The sequence below is a fragment of the Poecilia reticulata genome, chromosome 13 (genome assembly GCF_904066995.2).
Source record: "Poecilia reticulata chromosome 13, P_reticulata-male-v2, whole genome shotgun sequence".
Taxonomy (NCBI): Eukaryota; Metazoa; Chordata; class Actinopteri; order Cyprinodontiformes; family Poeciliidae; genus Poecilia; species Poecilia reticulata.
Window position 1 is genome coordinate 24,247,184 of NC_088842.1, and position 17,443 is coordinate 24,264,626.

At 38.6% G+C, this 17,443-nt stretch overlaps 1 protein-coding gene across 1 annotated transcript in view; it reads right to left on the bottom strand.

Annotated features, from left to right (window-relative positions):
- LOC103474907 (solute carrier family 12 member 9) overlaps positions 1 to 17,443 on the bottom strand; it is a 63,394-nt gene that overhangs the window by 30,789 nt on the left and 15,162 nt on the right. Inside the window, exons 7-8 of the mRNA XM_008426179.3 lie at positions 3,406 to 3,563; positions 981 to 1,063 (exon numbers count right to left, since the gene is read on the bottom strand). Coding sequence (XP_008424401.2) covers positions 981 to 1,063; positions 3,406 to 3,563 — 241 coding nt within the window. The remainder of the gene's footprint in view (positions 1 to 980; positions 1,064 to 3,405; positions 3,564 to 17,443) is intronic.

A 17,443-nucleotide genomic window follows, 5' to 3' on the forward strand; every position in this document is an offset into this window, starting at 1 on the left:
TAAAAGACGCTTATTTGAAGCTTCATGTTTCTCTGAACTCTGCTGCTTTCAGAGCTCAGCAGGAATTATCTTTATTTTAATGACTTCAGCAAACTATGTTAATAAAAGTCTAGGACTGCAACTGCTTCTGTATTAATTTCTTTGGCTTTCTATGCTTTCAATCTGTTTTCACAAAAGAAATAATTGAAATTTGAACTTTTAAAAGCTACATATAATCTTACTTATTATGAAATGCTTTGAAATGAACATCAACAATATGACAGATTTCCTTGACTTTCTGCTGCATCTTTTTGTTTTACTGATTGCTTTAAGGGCCATATTTAAATGAATAGTTTAGTTGTTTCAAAGCTTGGTAGCTTTGAAACAAAGGATTGTTTCAAAGGATTTGTCAGCTAACTCACAACAAAAAGATTCTTTGATGCAAAATCTTTGTTTCATACATTAAATAACTGTCCAAACTGTTATTGTGTTTCAAATGGACACATACTGTCGTTGAACATTCTCGCAATGTCCACACAAAAAGAAATGTTTCTTTGCTTCTAAAAGTCTTAAAATGTCTTGTTTTGAACTGGCATAAACAGTAAAAATGCCAGTGTTGAATTAACACCCAAAAGTGTCTATATGTGTCCAAGTCAGCAAGTGTTAATGTTACACTTTTGAAACTGTTAAAAGATTGACGCCCATATTTTTGTTAAATTAACATTGGTCTATAATTCTGAAATTGGTTTAAGAAAAGTTAAACTTTCCATTTCCGTGTATTGTTTTGAACATTTTCCACTGGATTTGATTGATATTCACACCTTGTGGGTCAATTATTTACTTTTTTAACACCACATTATGTTTTGTGATCAACACTACACTGGTGTTACTTTTAATGTATTTTAACACCAGCACAATTGTAAATGTGTCAGTTGACTTGGACACAGACACTTTTGGGTGTTAATTCAACACTGGCATTTTTACTGTGCATGTCTACTAACCTGCACCAAGAACCAGGACATGAGCACAGCGATCCAGGGGTTGCCACTGCGGGACGTCTTCTTAGCTAGACACAGCACCTTACCTGTAGGAATAAGTGACATATTAAAGAGGTTACAAGAAAGTTCTCAGAGGGGAAAAAAAACATCCATTGACAAACTTCAAATGGTCATAAGAAGCCACATTAGTGGAATACAAGTGAACTTTCTGCCAAGTTAGAGTATTTTAATATTAATTTTGATAGAAAAACTTCACCACATTGTTTATCTAACAACAATGAATCCAAACAGATAAAGAACGTATTAAATGCACCCCAAAAATTATTAAAATTTCAAGGGGAGATTTTCAGTTTTCTGAATGTCGTCAGATGTAAGACATCCATGCTACATGTAGTGGGGAGGTGTAATAATATTGGCGGTTAAACAAGATACAAAAAGGGAAAAAAACTACCACCAGCTAAATGAAACTCACTATAATTCTCAAATTATCAGTTTGGGGAAAATTTAATCTTAACCAAAGCAGGGTTAAATTATTAATAAAAGTCCCAAAACGTCCATAAACTACTTCTTACATGAAGGTCTGTATTTGAAGAAATGAGGGCCACTTTGAAGAACTTCAAGTTTTGTCACTCATAAGTAAAGTGTGACAAAACTGTCAGGTCAGATAACGGCAGGAAACTGTTGCTACTGTTCACAATAACCACTTAGAAAAATATCGCCTGCTGAGCTCCGGTGTTGAGATGGATTGGCCAGAATTCATCATTATCAACATGCAAGCCTAGATAATGTCTTGAATAAGTGGTTCAGACAGGTGGTGTCTAACGGTGTGGAACCTTGAACAGTCTCAAAGTAATTTTTGTTTAATTTGTTAATTGTACTCTTATCTTTTACATATACACACCAATCCAACTAAATGGATGTGTGGAACAGGATTTTTGCATGATGGATGTGCAGCCAAAGAACCTGCAGTAACCGGGTGATGTAATCATATCAGCCTGAAACTCTGGGGAAAGTTTTGGATACCAGACCTGGGGATTGCTGTAATGTTTCAGAAGCATTAAGGCACTTCTGATGGTGAAACAAGGTCAAACACCTGCGCTAGCAAGCTGTACCTAATAAAGTGGCCTGGCAATTTTTATGTACAAGATCACCAGTTTACATCAGCATTTAGATTAGGAGTGGCAAGCTTTAATAACCCTGACATTTAAACAGATTTCTGTAATTAACTCCACGTCTGGTTTAAAAACAGAGCTGGAGTAGGCGGAAGAGACGGTGAGAGAGATAAACTGAGCCGATGAGTCACTTTATTTAATAACTCACCGCCACTTGGTTTGCTGGAAGAAGGTGTTCCCACATACTTGTCATACCTCAGACAACTTTCTCTTACGGCCGTCACATTCTGACTTAAGAGGTGGCTGACTGACCCACGACTGACTGACAGAAACGCACAGCCCCGTATGGAGGTAGAATGAAGTGGCGAGAGACGGAGAGAAATCTGCGTTTCGGAGTAAATTTCACACCTGATAAAGAAGCTGAATTAAATCAGCGAGACTTTTAAGTCAAATCAATGCAGCTGTGGGGTGGAGGGTGGAGAGTGGCAGGATGGCGCTGAAGGAGTTGGAGATTAGCAAGTTGTAGAGAAGAAAGAGATTGAGATGTGTGGGAAGAAAACTCCAGAGTGTACGTGTTGGGAAAGTGACACATCCATCAGTCAGTCCGCATAGGACAGTGGCAAGGTTAAGCACCGAGCTGCATGCATGAATGACAACAAGAACACACACAAACGGACAACTGCTGTGGTCAGAGTCACAAATATATGCTGATCCTCCTCAACTTGTATGGTTCCACAGTCGCCAACTTCTAATTAAACTAATTCATTTGATTTATGTTAACCCTTTGGCTGTTGGGGTGTAGGCAAGACTGAGTCAGCTGCTTCTTTTGATCACTCTGCAGACAAACTTGTGCTAATAAATTCCTTTATCTCCCCTAAAGCACACACCAGCACTTGAGTACATGCAGATGGAAACAGGCGGACAAATAAACCATGCTTAAAAATAATAAAAGAGAGGAGAAGGATGGCGCTCACAGTTGTTAATAATGAAAAAACAACAGGCAGGACGGACTCACACAGAGAAGTAATGGAAATCACACGTGCTGCATAAGCTTGATATACCAGTGACTTTCACAGAGACAGAGTTTGTGTTTAAACTTTTAAATGGCGGTAAATTACACTTCCATCAGAAATGCCACGTACTTCTCCTCGCTGTCCTGAGATATCCGGATCGCTTTGTAGGCTGGAGCTTTTGGCGTAAACGGCTCTCTCATCGCCCTTTCAAAATCTCATGAGTTTCTAATGTTAAAGCTTCAAAATGGCATCAGCGTGATAAAGAGCATTTGCTCCACTGCAAAGCTTTGTCGCTTTACCCACCGAATAAGTCATCCTTCGCCAAGGCGTACAGGATGCGAGAGGCTCCGATGAGATTGCTCATTGAGGCAGAGATCGTAGAGGAATAAACTCCAATGATGACCAAGGGCTCCCAGATGTTGATGGCCCTCAGAAAACTGTAATCCCTCTGGAGGAGAACACTGCAAAGGTAAAATGTAAAGAGTTTAACCCACATGATCGTGATATCACTTTGCAATCAATGCAGGTCCTTGTTAGACAAAGCGGAGCAGACACGCTTGTAGGAACAGTGAGCAGAATGAGAATTATTTAGCACCAGGAAGCAGAACTCTTTAAGAAGTTTAGACACTTTCAGCCATTTTTAAAATTTGTGAACCCAATATAAATTTCAAAACATTACAGAGAATAATTTATGTTATATACAAACACATTACAAATAAATTACCTGAAGTAAGAAAAAATATGTCTTGACTTAATCTTGTTAATCTTCTAGTAAATCAGGTAAAAGCATTCCTTCCAATAATATTAGGGTTGAAAATGAAGACAAAAAAAAAAGAAAGAAACCCTTAAATCGGGATTGTAAATCTGATTTTCACAAAAACATTTAAATAGTGACTTAAAAACCAGTCATTCCTCCTCAATTTTCCCCATTTTCCCCCTCTACAACCACAAATGTACTTTGCAGATGTTTTATACAATATATCTATGCAACGTACTGTGTTACACAGAACAGCAAAGAAAGCAAAACTTAAAGTCCTACATAAAAAAAGCTTTTTTTGTCACATTTACCAGTGACACCTACTCTAAATGAATGAGACCAGGTGTCATTTAAAACTCATTTGTTCTAGGGGTAAAATGTGCTTGTGTCCACTAGAAAAAGAACAAGATTGAGGTGATGATTACTCTGAGGATGTCTAATGAGGAGGTCCAGAAATACACCAATACACCACCACATTGAATGCGCTGGTGTGTGTGCGTGTGTGTGTGCGCGTAAGAGATTGTGGTCGATACATGGAGAAAGAGAGATCAGAAAGTACAAAAACCTCTGAAGGGTGTGTGTGATTATGGCCTGCTCCCCACCTCCTTTCAATACAACACAGCTAGGGAGATGAGAATTAAAGCACAGGGTTTCTCCCTCCCCTGATCCATCTCAATCTTTCTTTGTGGCTCAATTCTGTCTCACACACGCACGCACGCACGCACGCACGCACACACACGCACACGCACACACACGCAAATCCAATCCATCTATTCCCCTCCTGCATCACCTCCATCTCCCTGATTCTGATGTTTGAGCGGTCTTTCTAGCTTTTGTCTCAGTCCTCCTCATTCCATTTCAACTCCGATCCGTGACCGCTCTCATTTTCTCTTCGTCCCTCCCCTCCTTCCCTCCTAATTAATACTCTCATCACGTTTTCTTTCAGGTCCACTGACTTTAATACTTATTATTATGGCTCTATTAGGTATTGTTCACTCCATCTAAATGTCTGAGAACATTATTATTTCATATGGAGTACAAAAGGCAGTAAGCACACTCACTCACAAGCACACAAACACCAACACAAAGGATTTCAGGGTGAATCGTGTGAACTAGGGTCCTGTGGAGGAGCCACATTGCTGCAGTTTTCCGTTGCCACTTTGGATTGTAAGGATGCAGAATATTCTCAGCATGTCATCAGTAAATACGCCGACATATCTTGGTAAAATGCTTTTAAGGTCAATTTTTAATTAGTTGTTGGGACTTGACATTTGTTAGTGAATCAGAATCATCCAAGCTTTTGGAGCAGGGTGATATCTGCAGTTCTGCCTAAAATGCACTCGTTCATTTGGTAACACCGTTTCGTCACAAGAAGAATGTTCTGGGTTCGAGTCCCAGCCTAAAGTCTTTCTGCACAGAGTTTAGGGCCAAAATTACGAGTATTGTGCAAATGGCAGTGGCTACTTCCGGTTTGAAGCCAGCTACTGATATGATCAGGGGTGAAAGTAAGGGGGTACGGCAGGGTACTGCGTACCCCTAAAAGATTTAGTGGGGGTACGCAGTACCTGCAAGAGTGGAACGGCTGTCTGCTGTAAAAAAAAAATCAATGGATTCACCGTGCAGCCGTGAGAGCACCCACTAATCAGCCGTGACTGATTAGTTTTTCAAGAATAATCTAAAACACGACATAATCAGTTAATAAATAGCTTTTTTTTCTAATTTTATATTGTTTCTGAACTGTTTGTGCTTTGTAGAGCAGGGCGCAATATGTCGATCGCGGAAGGTTTTGAGTCGATCTCGGCATTAGGAGACAAACTGAACGCAGCCAGGAGGCTGAGAGCAGCACGTCCTCCTCTGACTCCTTATCAAAACGTTCGTAACTTTATTAAAGAACAACAAAAAAAAAATCAACAAAACGTGTTCAAATTAATGACCCAACAACAATAATAATCTCAGTAATTATTGTTTCAACAAGGTGTTGAGCAATTCTGTGCGTTTCAGTTCCATTACCAAAATAACTAGCAGAGCAGGAGTTTAAAATTAACTAATCAACCACCGCTGTGTTCGGGGGAGCGCTTATTAATAATCGCAAAATAAATATCAAGCCTGCAGACCTAATATCGTAACGGACTGAATGCTATGTTTTTAACATAATCTCGGGTCGGCTTGTGGAGCGCAGGAGGTTGCCATAGCAACGGCTGTGACAGAGACAGAGAGTAAAAAGGTGCGAGTGGTTTAGAGTTGATCACCTGTTCAGGTTGTTTTACCTTTTTTTTTACTTTTGCATTGGTGCATCACAGCCCCTGTAGTTTCTGAACGTTCAATAAACGACAAACTTGGACTAATTATCTTTGTGACTATACGTCATTTACAACAAACATCAAACATGGTAAATATGTTTCATTAAGAATTTAACAAGCAAATGGCTTCTACCGCGATAATTATGTGAAATTAAATTGTTTAATATAAAAAAATAGTTTGGTGCTTTGAGCTCAGAGTCTGAGAGACAATTTTTTTTGCCTCTTATTTAGTGGAAATATTGATGTTGAGACTTTCTCCAAAATAATAACCTTTTTCAACCTTTATTACTCCACTGTTGAAAATGAGGCTCTAACATTCACAAATGACATTGAAATAAAATCCAGTCCAACATCTGGTTTGAGGTGATTCCTCTGGAACCTGTTGCAGGAAAAATATCCCAACTTCAGGAGATGAGCTTGAACTTAACAGAGCTCTGTGGTTCCTCCTATCAGGGTGAGAGTCAGGGTGAGGAAGCACCATGTTAGGAAGAGAAGTGGAAGCTGCAGAATCTTCAGAACAATCAGGTCATGATGCTGGGCTACTGATTATCCCTGTCTGGACACAGGATCAATATAACCAGTTTAAAAACTAAAATGAATGGTTATAAACCAGACATGGAAAACTGGGATGCTCTCCATGCCATGATGATCAGAGTTTAGGTCTCATGGCATCTCAAGGTGTCAACATTGCAGCCATGGGGCTGAGGGAAATACAGCTTTATTTTGTAGCAATTCAAGAGCTATCCAGCTTTTATCGCGTCGCAAAAAAAATCATCAGCACAGAAACTCCAAAGCACACAAAGATATATATATATATATTTATTTTTTTATTTTTTTTATTTTATTTTTTTTCCTTGTCATAGTACCCCCAAAAATTTAAAACTACTTTCACCCCTGGATATGATTAATGATAAGACGGCACCAGTAATTAGGTGGTCAACTTGTATTAGCGAATGAGAAACTAGTGACTAGCATGTCTAGTCACTAGTCTCTCTCGCCTATTCCAGCTGATCTCCTGCTGGAATAGAGTAAGTCAAATTTAAGACTGTTTAAGAATGGTTTAATGCCACCTTGGATGACATTTAAGACCAAAATATCCATAGATATGGGGAATTGTTGGGTGGATTTGCTGTAAAAAAGCTTGCAAGGTTTAGCAGGTAGCTGCTGGTAGCCTTAAGCACTTTGAGTCACAGAAACTAATGAAGAGGTTTTTGTGTGACTCAAATCTTTTGCCAAACCGAAAAGTCCTGCGAGAAGAAAAAATACTTTAAATAGTTCTGCAATGACAAAACATAGGCGTGAGGCCAAGTTGCCTTTTTTTTTAATGAAAATTTAAAGCATTTAAAGGCATTAATTTTAGAACACTTCTCCATTTCAGCGGTTGTCTTGTGCGTCTCTGTACGGTCGTGTGATGGACTGGCGACCTGCCTCTACCCCAATGACCACTGGAGATAGGCACTAGCCTTCAGCAATTCAGAAAAGATAAGGAGAAATGGGATGAATGAAAAGTTAAAGAGTAAAAACAGAAGTCATTTTTATGATTTGAAGTCAGGCCTGAGATGCTTTCCTTCCAAAAAGGTATGACCTCAGAGGATGGAGGTGGCATGGAGAAGTGATCTTAATCAGACCGGATAGTCCAGTAGACCCGGATCGATTGGGGACTGAAATTGCAACTTTTCTTACATTTCCAGAACTGTGGTTTGCATTCACACTGCACTGTGTCAAACGACTAAAACTAAATGAAAAACCTGTTCCACCCATCGCCTATGGGGGCGCTGCACCAAGATCTACTGAAGAAATCGACACAAAACCTCTGAAGAAGGCCAGCGCAACTTCCTTCTTCACAAAAAGTAAACAAAAACGGAGCAGTGTCAGATTTTAGCCGTTGTAGGATTTCTTCATTCATATACATTACTGGTTTGGACATCGCCTGTTAGCCGCTAACGTTAGCGACGCTCCTGCAGGCACCATTACTATGCGGTTAGTCTGTCCACTAAACCAGGCTGTTCCAATGCGGGATGAGCAGGAATCTGTCACAAAATGATCACAGCGCCTTTATTTCTTACCCAATTTCTATAAATATGGTTTAAATTAAAGCTGAGAAAATTTCTGATGTTTGTAAGTATTCTCCCTTGATATAAATCTATAAACAGTTTGGTTTCTATCAAGATGCAAGAGAGGACTAAGCACATTGCTCTTTTATATTGGTGAATAATTACATAATTGCTGCTGCTAATTTTATTAGTTTGTCAAAAATGTAACAAATCATGACTCGTATACTTTATTTATGGGACGTATGAAATATGTCATCCTATTTGATGATTAAATGTTCAAACAAATGAGGCAATCAGTCCCGCTTTTTGTCATTTATTAAAGGTTTAAAAATTACAGCAGCTGCAGAGCGCCACAGCAATGGGAAATAAGCTGATAAACAGTAAAACAACTTTAAACCATATACATTTTGCTCTTCCTCGCTTTCCGTGTCGGCACGCAGACCCGTTGCCATGACAACCGACAACATCTTCGTTAACCTGCAGATCAGAGAGCAGATCAGAGGACATATTGACATATTGACCAGAATGTCCTGCACTGTTGTTGCCAACTTCCTGCAATTGGAACGGTCTCTAGTCAGGTTGCATTCAGACAGGTTTTCTACCGTTTTAGAGTTCACTTCAACTGGACCGAGACCCAGGTTTTTAGATGGATTGGAGTTTGCTTTTTAAGTCCGTTTTGGAATTCAAATTTACATTCTGACCTCCACCCCCCAAAAAATCGGACTTTCTAGACAAACGGATTAGAGTCTGATTCAGGACTCTAATCCTGGGTTGGTCTGAATGCACCCGTAGTTTCCAAGTGAGGTTGACACCATGCATGGTCTAGTGTGAAGTTTTTATGTTATGACAACATGACCAACATCCTTAATGGTGTTAAAGTCAGTGTTGGTGAGGAACCACTAGCATTTTAACTTCAATTACAATCGCTGGATTTATACAATTTAGAACTTGTTGGAATTTAAACTTCCAAATGATCACAGCCTGACCCAACAAAGAATCACAAATCTATGATGGCTTAAATTAAGGGAACTGGTCACGATTAATATATTTGTCAACAGATAAGAGTCACTAAACTCAATGTGTCTGTAAAACAAAATAGTGCAAACCACTGAAAGACTTTTAACTTTGCATGTGTGTTTAGCAGAGAAGAGGGTCAAAACATGTCACTTGAATATTAATTTCTTTGATGTGGAACAGAAGCTAAATTAATCTGGAAAGCTTGACATTTCCTAAATGGCTCTCCAAAACAAAGAGGCAGCAAACTGGGCGACAGTGATGATAAATGGTATGAGTTTGTATGAGAGAGGAGAGATCGAGAGAGAGGGTAAAGTCAATATATTGGGTTAAAGCAGAATGAACAATATGTTTTTATGGAGGCAAGTTTTCCCCCCTTTACAAGCTGCGTATTCATTACTCAGGGAATATTGTACATGTATGTATGCGACTGTGTGTGGGTGGCGATGTAGTTGTGCTCGCGATCGTAATTATTGATCAGCTCAAATGAGCTCTGCTGTAGAAATAAAGAGGAGAACAAAAGCGCGAGAGATTAAAGGAGCTTGTTTAGAAAAGAGGAGGAAACACAGCTCAGTGACTAAAATGAGCCCACAGAGATTGTTTGGTCGATTGTTCTCTCTCCTGCCATCAAGCTCCAGCCTTCAGCTCATTTGTTTACCATTTTTATTCATGCCATCAATTGTGTATTCATGCGTATTCATATTTTAATCCATCATCCCGTGTGTTTGTGTGTCTGATAATTCACCTGCGCCTTTGTCGAACATTATGGATTAATTATGCGTTATTTCTCAAATGGGATGAAAAATTAAGCGCTGACACCCAGGGTGGGCGGCACGCATGTGTTTAGGTGCAAAAAATAGAAGCCGACTGGAAGTCACAAGAAGTTCTTGTGTAATTCTTGGAGTGAGAGTAACAATTAAAGATCATCCAGTCTAACGACCACATGGAATGTGCACTGAAGACTCGGATGGGATCAGCGCTAATTACAGAGGGTTTTGGCAGGTAGCCAACATTGCTGTCATACTCACAGCACCATTAAGTTATCATTAGTGTTAAAAGAATACACGAATAACAGAAAAGTCAATATTCATTAAAATGGCACTGGAAGTTTCTTATTTTTCTTTCTGATGCAAAGAATTTCTTAAATGTAAAAATAAGCTTTTAAAAGTAAATACGCCCTCCTTTGGTTCAAAAGGACAATTGGAAATAAACCGATTCAATGAAATGTAATCCCAACATCCTAAAAACAAAAAACAAACAAAAAAAACAGCGCAATAAGCCTTTAGTTTAGACTAAATCATATACCAGCATCAGTAGCTTTGTGGTTGAACAAAAGGAAAAAAAATTTTCAAGAAAACCAGAGATTAGTTTAATTAATCAAACATTGGGTTCAAAATTGACAAGATGTGAACATGGAACTTCAAACAGGGTAACAATTTCAGTCTTTTTTTCTAAGTTACACAATAATGCTCAGCTAGAGAGTAGACATGGGGGAAAATCTCTACACAAAACACGTGAAAAATGAATCTCCAGACTCTGCCGTAGTGCCCCTCTCCCTCACCTCTCAGGGATCTGTTCAATTATACCTCAACTTTGGTAGGCACCTGAGTTTGGACATGGCCTAGAAAAGGCAAAAAGAGTCAGCGGCGCCAAAGAGAAAAAGACTCCAGGATGATAGTAATACGTCACATGTACACTCTCTCTCCGTTCTTGTCCACCTCTTCTGTTACTCAGCGATGTAGGAGAGCAGATGTAGGCACTGCTCAGTAGCAGCTGAGAGGGAGAAACAGGAAAACCTCCCAAATTGTTTTACTAATCTGAACTAACTAAAAATTATAAAGACAAAAACAACAGACATGAGAAATGACAAGTTCAGACTGTTAGATCTGTCCTGCTACAAAACAAACTTATGTAAAAACTTAACAATTCCTAAGTAAATACATTAAATCCTGAATGTTAATAAGTATTAACAAAATGTCAATTTCAAAATAATCAAAAAATCTTGGAGGCAGCTGGTAATGCATTTAACTGAGAATACTTTCAGGAAAGCTTAACAGTTTTAAAAAGATACCACCAAACATAGTAGGAATAATTGCTTCTCCCATTTCACTGCTGATTTGTTCCTCCTCATCATTAATGATGATTAACTACCTATATTTCACTCGGTTTACAGTAAATGTCTAACTAAAATGTCGATTACATATGTTGTGAAAAATCAGTGCAAAGCTGGACCAGAGTAAAGTAAAAAATTAGTCTGTTGTATCAAAGAAAATAACTGACTATGAAAGGCTTTGCATCTTGATTTATGGTCCAATACAAGAGTAAAGAAATGTAAGAAATCCAATTTCCTCTCCAAGTTTACTCTGCTATTTACACTGTAAGATAACTTTGCTAATAACTTGGTGTAATTAAAAAGTTGGTTTATTTCAATGGATTGCTTCATTATATTAGGTTATGAAGAAATCCTTAAGTGCTCATTCCTTTACTGTAGCAAGCAAAGCACCACATTAAAGAAAAGCCCTTGAAATACTCAACCTTGGACATATTTCAACAAGTCCTCTGGTGTAAAATATGTTACCGTGCAACAATCTTCACAATGGTTCATGTAGAGTGAGAAAATTATATAGAGCTACCACTGCATTTATTTTGTGCAGCAATTAAAAAGTAAATGTTGATCCTGGTATAAGAGGTGATGGTAATTACTGCACTCCATGGAGAGAGGGAACAAACAACTCACTATTAGTAAGAGGGAAGGTAAGTTGATGGGGTTTTTTTTTTTTTTTTCAAATCTAGCACAGGTCAAACTCCACCATCTCAAAATGCATATTTTACTAAATGCCTCCATTTCCTAAATGGCCACTTGTAAAAAGCCCCCTTCCGTCTATTGCAAGCTCTCTTTTACAAACTTTAAGGCTAAGGATCAGGTGAAAAGACCTCTATTCATTTTTCAGTGTGAATACGTTAAATCAGATTTTTCACAGAGAACAGCCTGCATAAAAGTGCCAGGTTCTTACAAGTGCAGCGTAATCATTACTATTGTTGAATGTCAAGTGTGATATAAAAGCATACCACCTCGGCTCAAAGACATGAAAAGGGGGACTACTTTACACTACGCCAGCGGTGAAGAACAATAAAGAACCCGTTTTGCAAGGAAAGGCAGAATAGAAACCCTTCGAGCACAATTTGAAAATAAAAACCCGAGCAGAAACTGGCTGAACACACAGATCTATATTCACAGAAGGCCAATGTTACTTTACAGTGCCGGCATTTGGAACCAGTTTTCTTGGAATGAGCTTCTCAGAGACACCTGAATCGACTCCATAGCAACAAATGCACCAGCAGAGAACCAGACCCTTCACCGCTGGGATTTACCATTGGTCTTTAAACCCAATTCTCCTTGACCTTGTAGGTAGTGTCAGAGTGTAGCCACAGCGCGCTGGGGATAAGGATGATGCACAGAGATGGAGCAAGTAGCAGCTGAGGGAAAGGACCGAAACAGAAAGCAAAAACACGGAGTGAATGATGGGATGGAAGAGACGGAGAGGGAGGCAAGAGGCAAGAGGGGAGGGGCAGAGATAAGTGCTCTCAAGAGAGTAGACTGTGGTTAAGGATTATTAAATGGGATCAATAACTAACAAGGCCTTAGCGTGCACAAACACACACATGCACGCACGCACACACACACACACACACACACACACACACACAGCCTCCCCCTTTTTTCCCTCTATCATCCTCTCCTCAGTCCCAAACCTTTTCTTCCCTCATAAAACTGCAGATGCAAGTCTAAGCTTTTTATTGGTTTGTCTTTCTCCTTTATATTGGAACATGTTTAGTTCCTTGATATTGCTTTCCATTTAGTCTGTTTTCTGCCGCTCCTTTTCACCATTTCTGGACACATAAAAAGTAATCTCTCTGAACCCAAAATTTGTGATTAAAGTATTTAGCAAGGGTGTGACGCAAAGAGGAACAAATGCCTGCATTTACTTCCCAGATTCTACACAACCGAAAAATAAAACCAATCAGCAATAGCAACTTGCTTACAGTTAGAAATAATTATTTAACTCAACTACAAAACACACTATGGATTGTCAACAACAGAGAGAGACTAATCCTCCCTTTGAAACATCTTGTTAATCACCTGCTTGATTCAAAGTGAAGTATCTCAAATAAGGATGTTTTGATTGAGATATTTCTGACACTTGTTACGCAACAAGTGTGTGAGGCCCCCTTTTTCATTTGTCTTCCATTGTTGCATAAGATGATGGTGAAATACTCAAGTCTCCCCATCTGTTCAGCATCACCGCAATTGCTTGATTCAAAGCTCTGTATCTATGAAACTGCTGGGCATGCAGCCTGCTGATCGCATGATCACTTACAAATCTGTTCAATGTGACATTAAGGAATGGCAATGTACAAACCTCCAAACTGGAAATGGTTTTTGATAAAGCAAATATTGATCATCATATCAAATAACCTCAAGTGTGATAGTCAAATTCAGTCAGCGTGGATCTCTCTGTCCTCTGTGTCACACGACAAAATAAAACACCAGAAGTTCCCAAAGGTTCCCAAACCTACCATACTTCACTACAGCGGTGGGCTGCTCACCCAGAGTGACAAAGTCTTCCACATTTTTCATCTTTTGTTACTCATTGATGTCCTTCGAAAACTTCTCCTCTCTTCAGTTCTAAAGTGAAATGCTTCATCAAATTAGCTTTTAGAGTTACCTTGATGAGTTCATGGAATTTGACCTTATAGCTCTTTCACTACCAAAACAGAAAATGCCCCAACCATAAAGTTTTCAAATTGTCACAAAACTGCTTTCATGTTTTATTTCAAGATTGCTTCCAACTGGTGCAATTGACATGAAACAATGGTCAGTAAAGGGCCACAGATTTTAGAGTTGCAGTCAGCTACAAATTATTCAAAAATGACTGGATGGCATCCATGTGCCAATACTTGAGACTTGATCAGCACAAACCTAAACTAGATCACCTCACTGTCATGTGTTTTGTTGTATAAAATTTAAAGAGAGCACAGTTTCTTTCTACCATGACTGCAAATCTTTTCCTTCATTCAGTCAAGTTAACATTCAGTCAAGTTTTCCTTCAGCGCATGAAGCCATGGAGTAGAAGATAGATGAAGGAATTTTGTTTTAAGAACACACGATAGGCGGTGTTTGAATTAACATCAATACAGGCAATGTTAGTAATGTTTTTAATATATCTTTATTGGTCCCATAAGTAAAGCTGAGCTGATATTAACCGATGGCATCATTAATATCATCACTGAGTGGGGGCCATTTAGTGTTTTCGGTGAAACAATCCTACAGAGAAGGAATGTCAATGGCATGGTCATTTTTCTCACAGAAAGGGAAATATACATAATACTGGTAAGACTCAAACAATCAGTCAAAACAGCAATATTGTTATATCTGATATCAATATTGTCCCAAATTCTCATATCAGTGCATTCAAACTTCATTATCTTGACTAAGCTATTAATATTTGCTCCAAAGCATAGATTGTTGGGGCTGCAAAAAGAAGACCAATATTTGTCTTCAAGATCTTCAAGATTCAGTCCAATCTCATTTCTCCCTTAGCTTCATTCTCTTTCCAAGGGAAGCAGCTTTTTATTCAGAAAGAACACAGCATTGGAAGACTTGGCCTGTGATTCTGCCATTGTTAAAACCCCTTCTTCAAAAGTGAACATAATCACTGCAGTGAAGAGATAACCAAAAAAGAGAGTGTGGTTGGTGGATGGATGGGTGGATGATAGACAAGGAGATGATGGAGGTAGGAGAAGTAAAAGCCCAAAAAGCTGCTGTGGGGTGATAGTACCTGACAATCGGACAGGGAGGACGAGAGCATGGAAAAAGCAGAGCAGGGATGTTAGACTTACCTTTGTCCAGGAACTACAGTTTCACATTTCTTTTTTTCCTGGTTTTGAAAAAGGAAATAAAAAATAAAAAACACCTACATCCAGACAGTCTACCAGATTTCAATCAAAAATGTTATGACTATTCTGTGTCAGTAGGTGGCAGTAACAACATCATTAACATTTAAAGAACAAGATACTGAGCATGAAGTCCAGAGTTTAAGATTTTAAAAAATTCTTCCAAAACAACTGTAGATTCTGTTATATAAAAATATTGAAATTATATGTGGATGGGAGGTTCAAATACCAACAAAAAAAAACATTTAATTAAAAAAATCATTGCTTTTGAAAATACTTGTGTTGGTGAAGACAGAGTCCAATGAACACAGGCACCAGAAATGTGTTCTATCTTACGGATAGGATGTGCAGATCTTAAGGATAACTGGACATTTTTATCGTCAGAATTGGGCTAAAGACAGTAAATGTGCAGAAACAAAATAAGGTGAAAGGTGAAAGATTCATATTATTGGCAGAGGTTCACAAGGAGTAAAATCAAATTGCACAAAGTTAGCATGAGAACACATGAGAAATGTGTTTTCACGAGAATGGAGGCAAAAACGAGTTTAAGGGAAACACAGCTGTTTGAAAACAGATGAATCAGACACAGAATGTGAGGAGACAAGAGCTGAGAAGACAAGACAGACAGAAGCACCTCAGTGGGGGTGAGCGGATTTTACCCAGATTCACAAAGCTGCATGTCAGAGATAGCAGCACAAAAGAAGGCCCGGCAGATTCAAATTAATATCATTATCAAGTCAGGTTATTAATACAAAGACGTCTGTAGCACAGGGTGGGATAAGCCCACAGGTCACAGACATGCAGCATTGTGGGAGTCAATTATATGTTCACGCACACACACACACACACACACACACACACACACACACACACACACACACACACACACACACACACACACACACACACACGCACAAAGAAGTCAGTCAAGCCAAATAGAAAAGTGCACGGAAGTTTGAGTGATCATTTCTTTCTCTGGTCTTCTGGTTCTGGCCTGCACTGCATCTCCAGAACCAACCATGGAGAAGCCACATTCAGGTTCTAGGCACCGCAAATCTGGAACAAACTTCCAGAAAACTGCAAAACAGGTGAAACACTGAGTTCCTCTAAATCGAGGCTAAAAACCTGTCTATTTAGAATTACTGTTGAACTACACCGAATGAAACATTAAGCCACATATTCAGAGTGTGTTGATGAGCTTTTGAGCTCAAAGTGTAATGTTTATCACTGGTTTCTCAATTGCTGACTGAATGTTGTTTTTATGACTTATTGTTCTTGTGTTTTTATGATGTAAGGCACTCTGAACTGCCTGGTTGCTAAAATATGCTATACAAATAAACTTTACTGATTTACTGATAATTTCTTAGTTCTAACAAATCTTAGCAGTAAATCTTGTCCTGTTGTAAAGCCTGATAACTTCCTCATCTGCTCAACCCACAAATGGATTCTATCTTACATGTGGAATCAGAAGTAGAGAAAAACAAACCAGTGTTACAATAAATAGATAAACTATGGATGCACTAGATATTGTCAATAACATCGGTATTGGCTGATCTTTGCTTTTTTTAAAGTATCTGTATTGGTCCAATAAATAAAACTGAGACCATGTTAACAGTGTGGTCAGTGGTGAGTTCCTTTTTTTTTTTCATCCTGACGAAAGATTAGTAAAATATATATAATATCAGTAAATATCAGCAATATTAATACCAGTACAAATCTTTATATTGGTGCTTCCCAATAAACCCAATGCAAATTAGCTTTCTTGTTCAGCCAAGTACATATTTAAGATATATTATGAGCCGATTGCTGCATTAAGGTGTATAAAAGCTGTAAAAAGTTCTGGTTTCAAAGTCGTTACTCTCTAATGGTTGTACACTCTTCCTGAGAAGTAAAGGAATGACAGAAGAAGTGTTGGAGTAGTTGGAATTTTTACACTGATGCCTGAAGCACAAATTATCACACTGTTACCCTCCCCCCACTTGTTGCTGTGCATTTCAAATCTTGCTGTTTATCAAACATGGATAGAGACGGCGTGTAGTCACTGATGCAGCCACTCCGGATTTGATTGCTCCGTTTACTGCATGTTGTCACTTTATCAGCCAAAGTTCCTGACCTTGAATAAAGGTCGCTAGTGCCAAATAAAGTTTTTGAAATAAGTATTATAATAAAAAGTTATTAGAGCTGGAATAACATGTTACAATATGTTATATTGTCTCAATAAAAATAACTGCTGCGTTTACGTTTTAGACAAATCACAATCG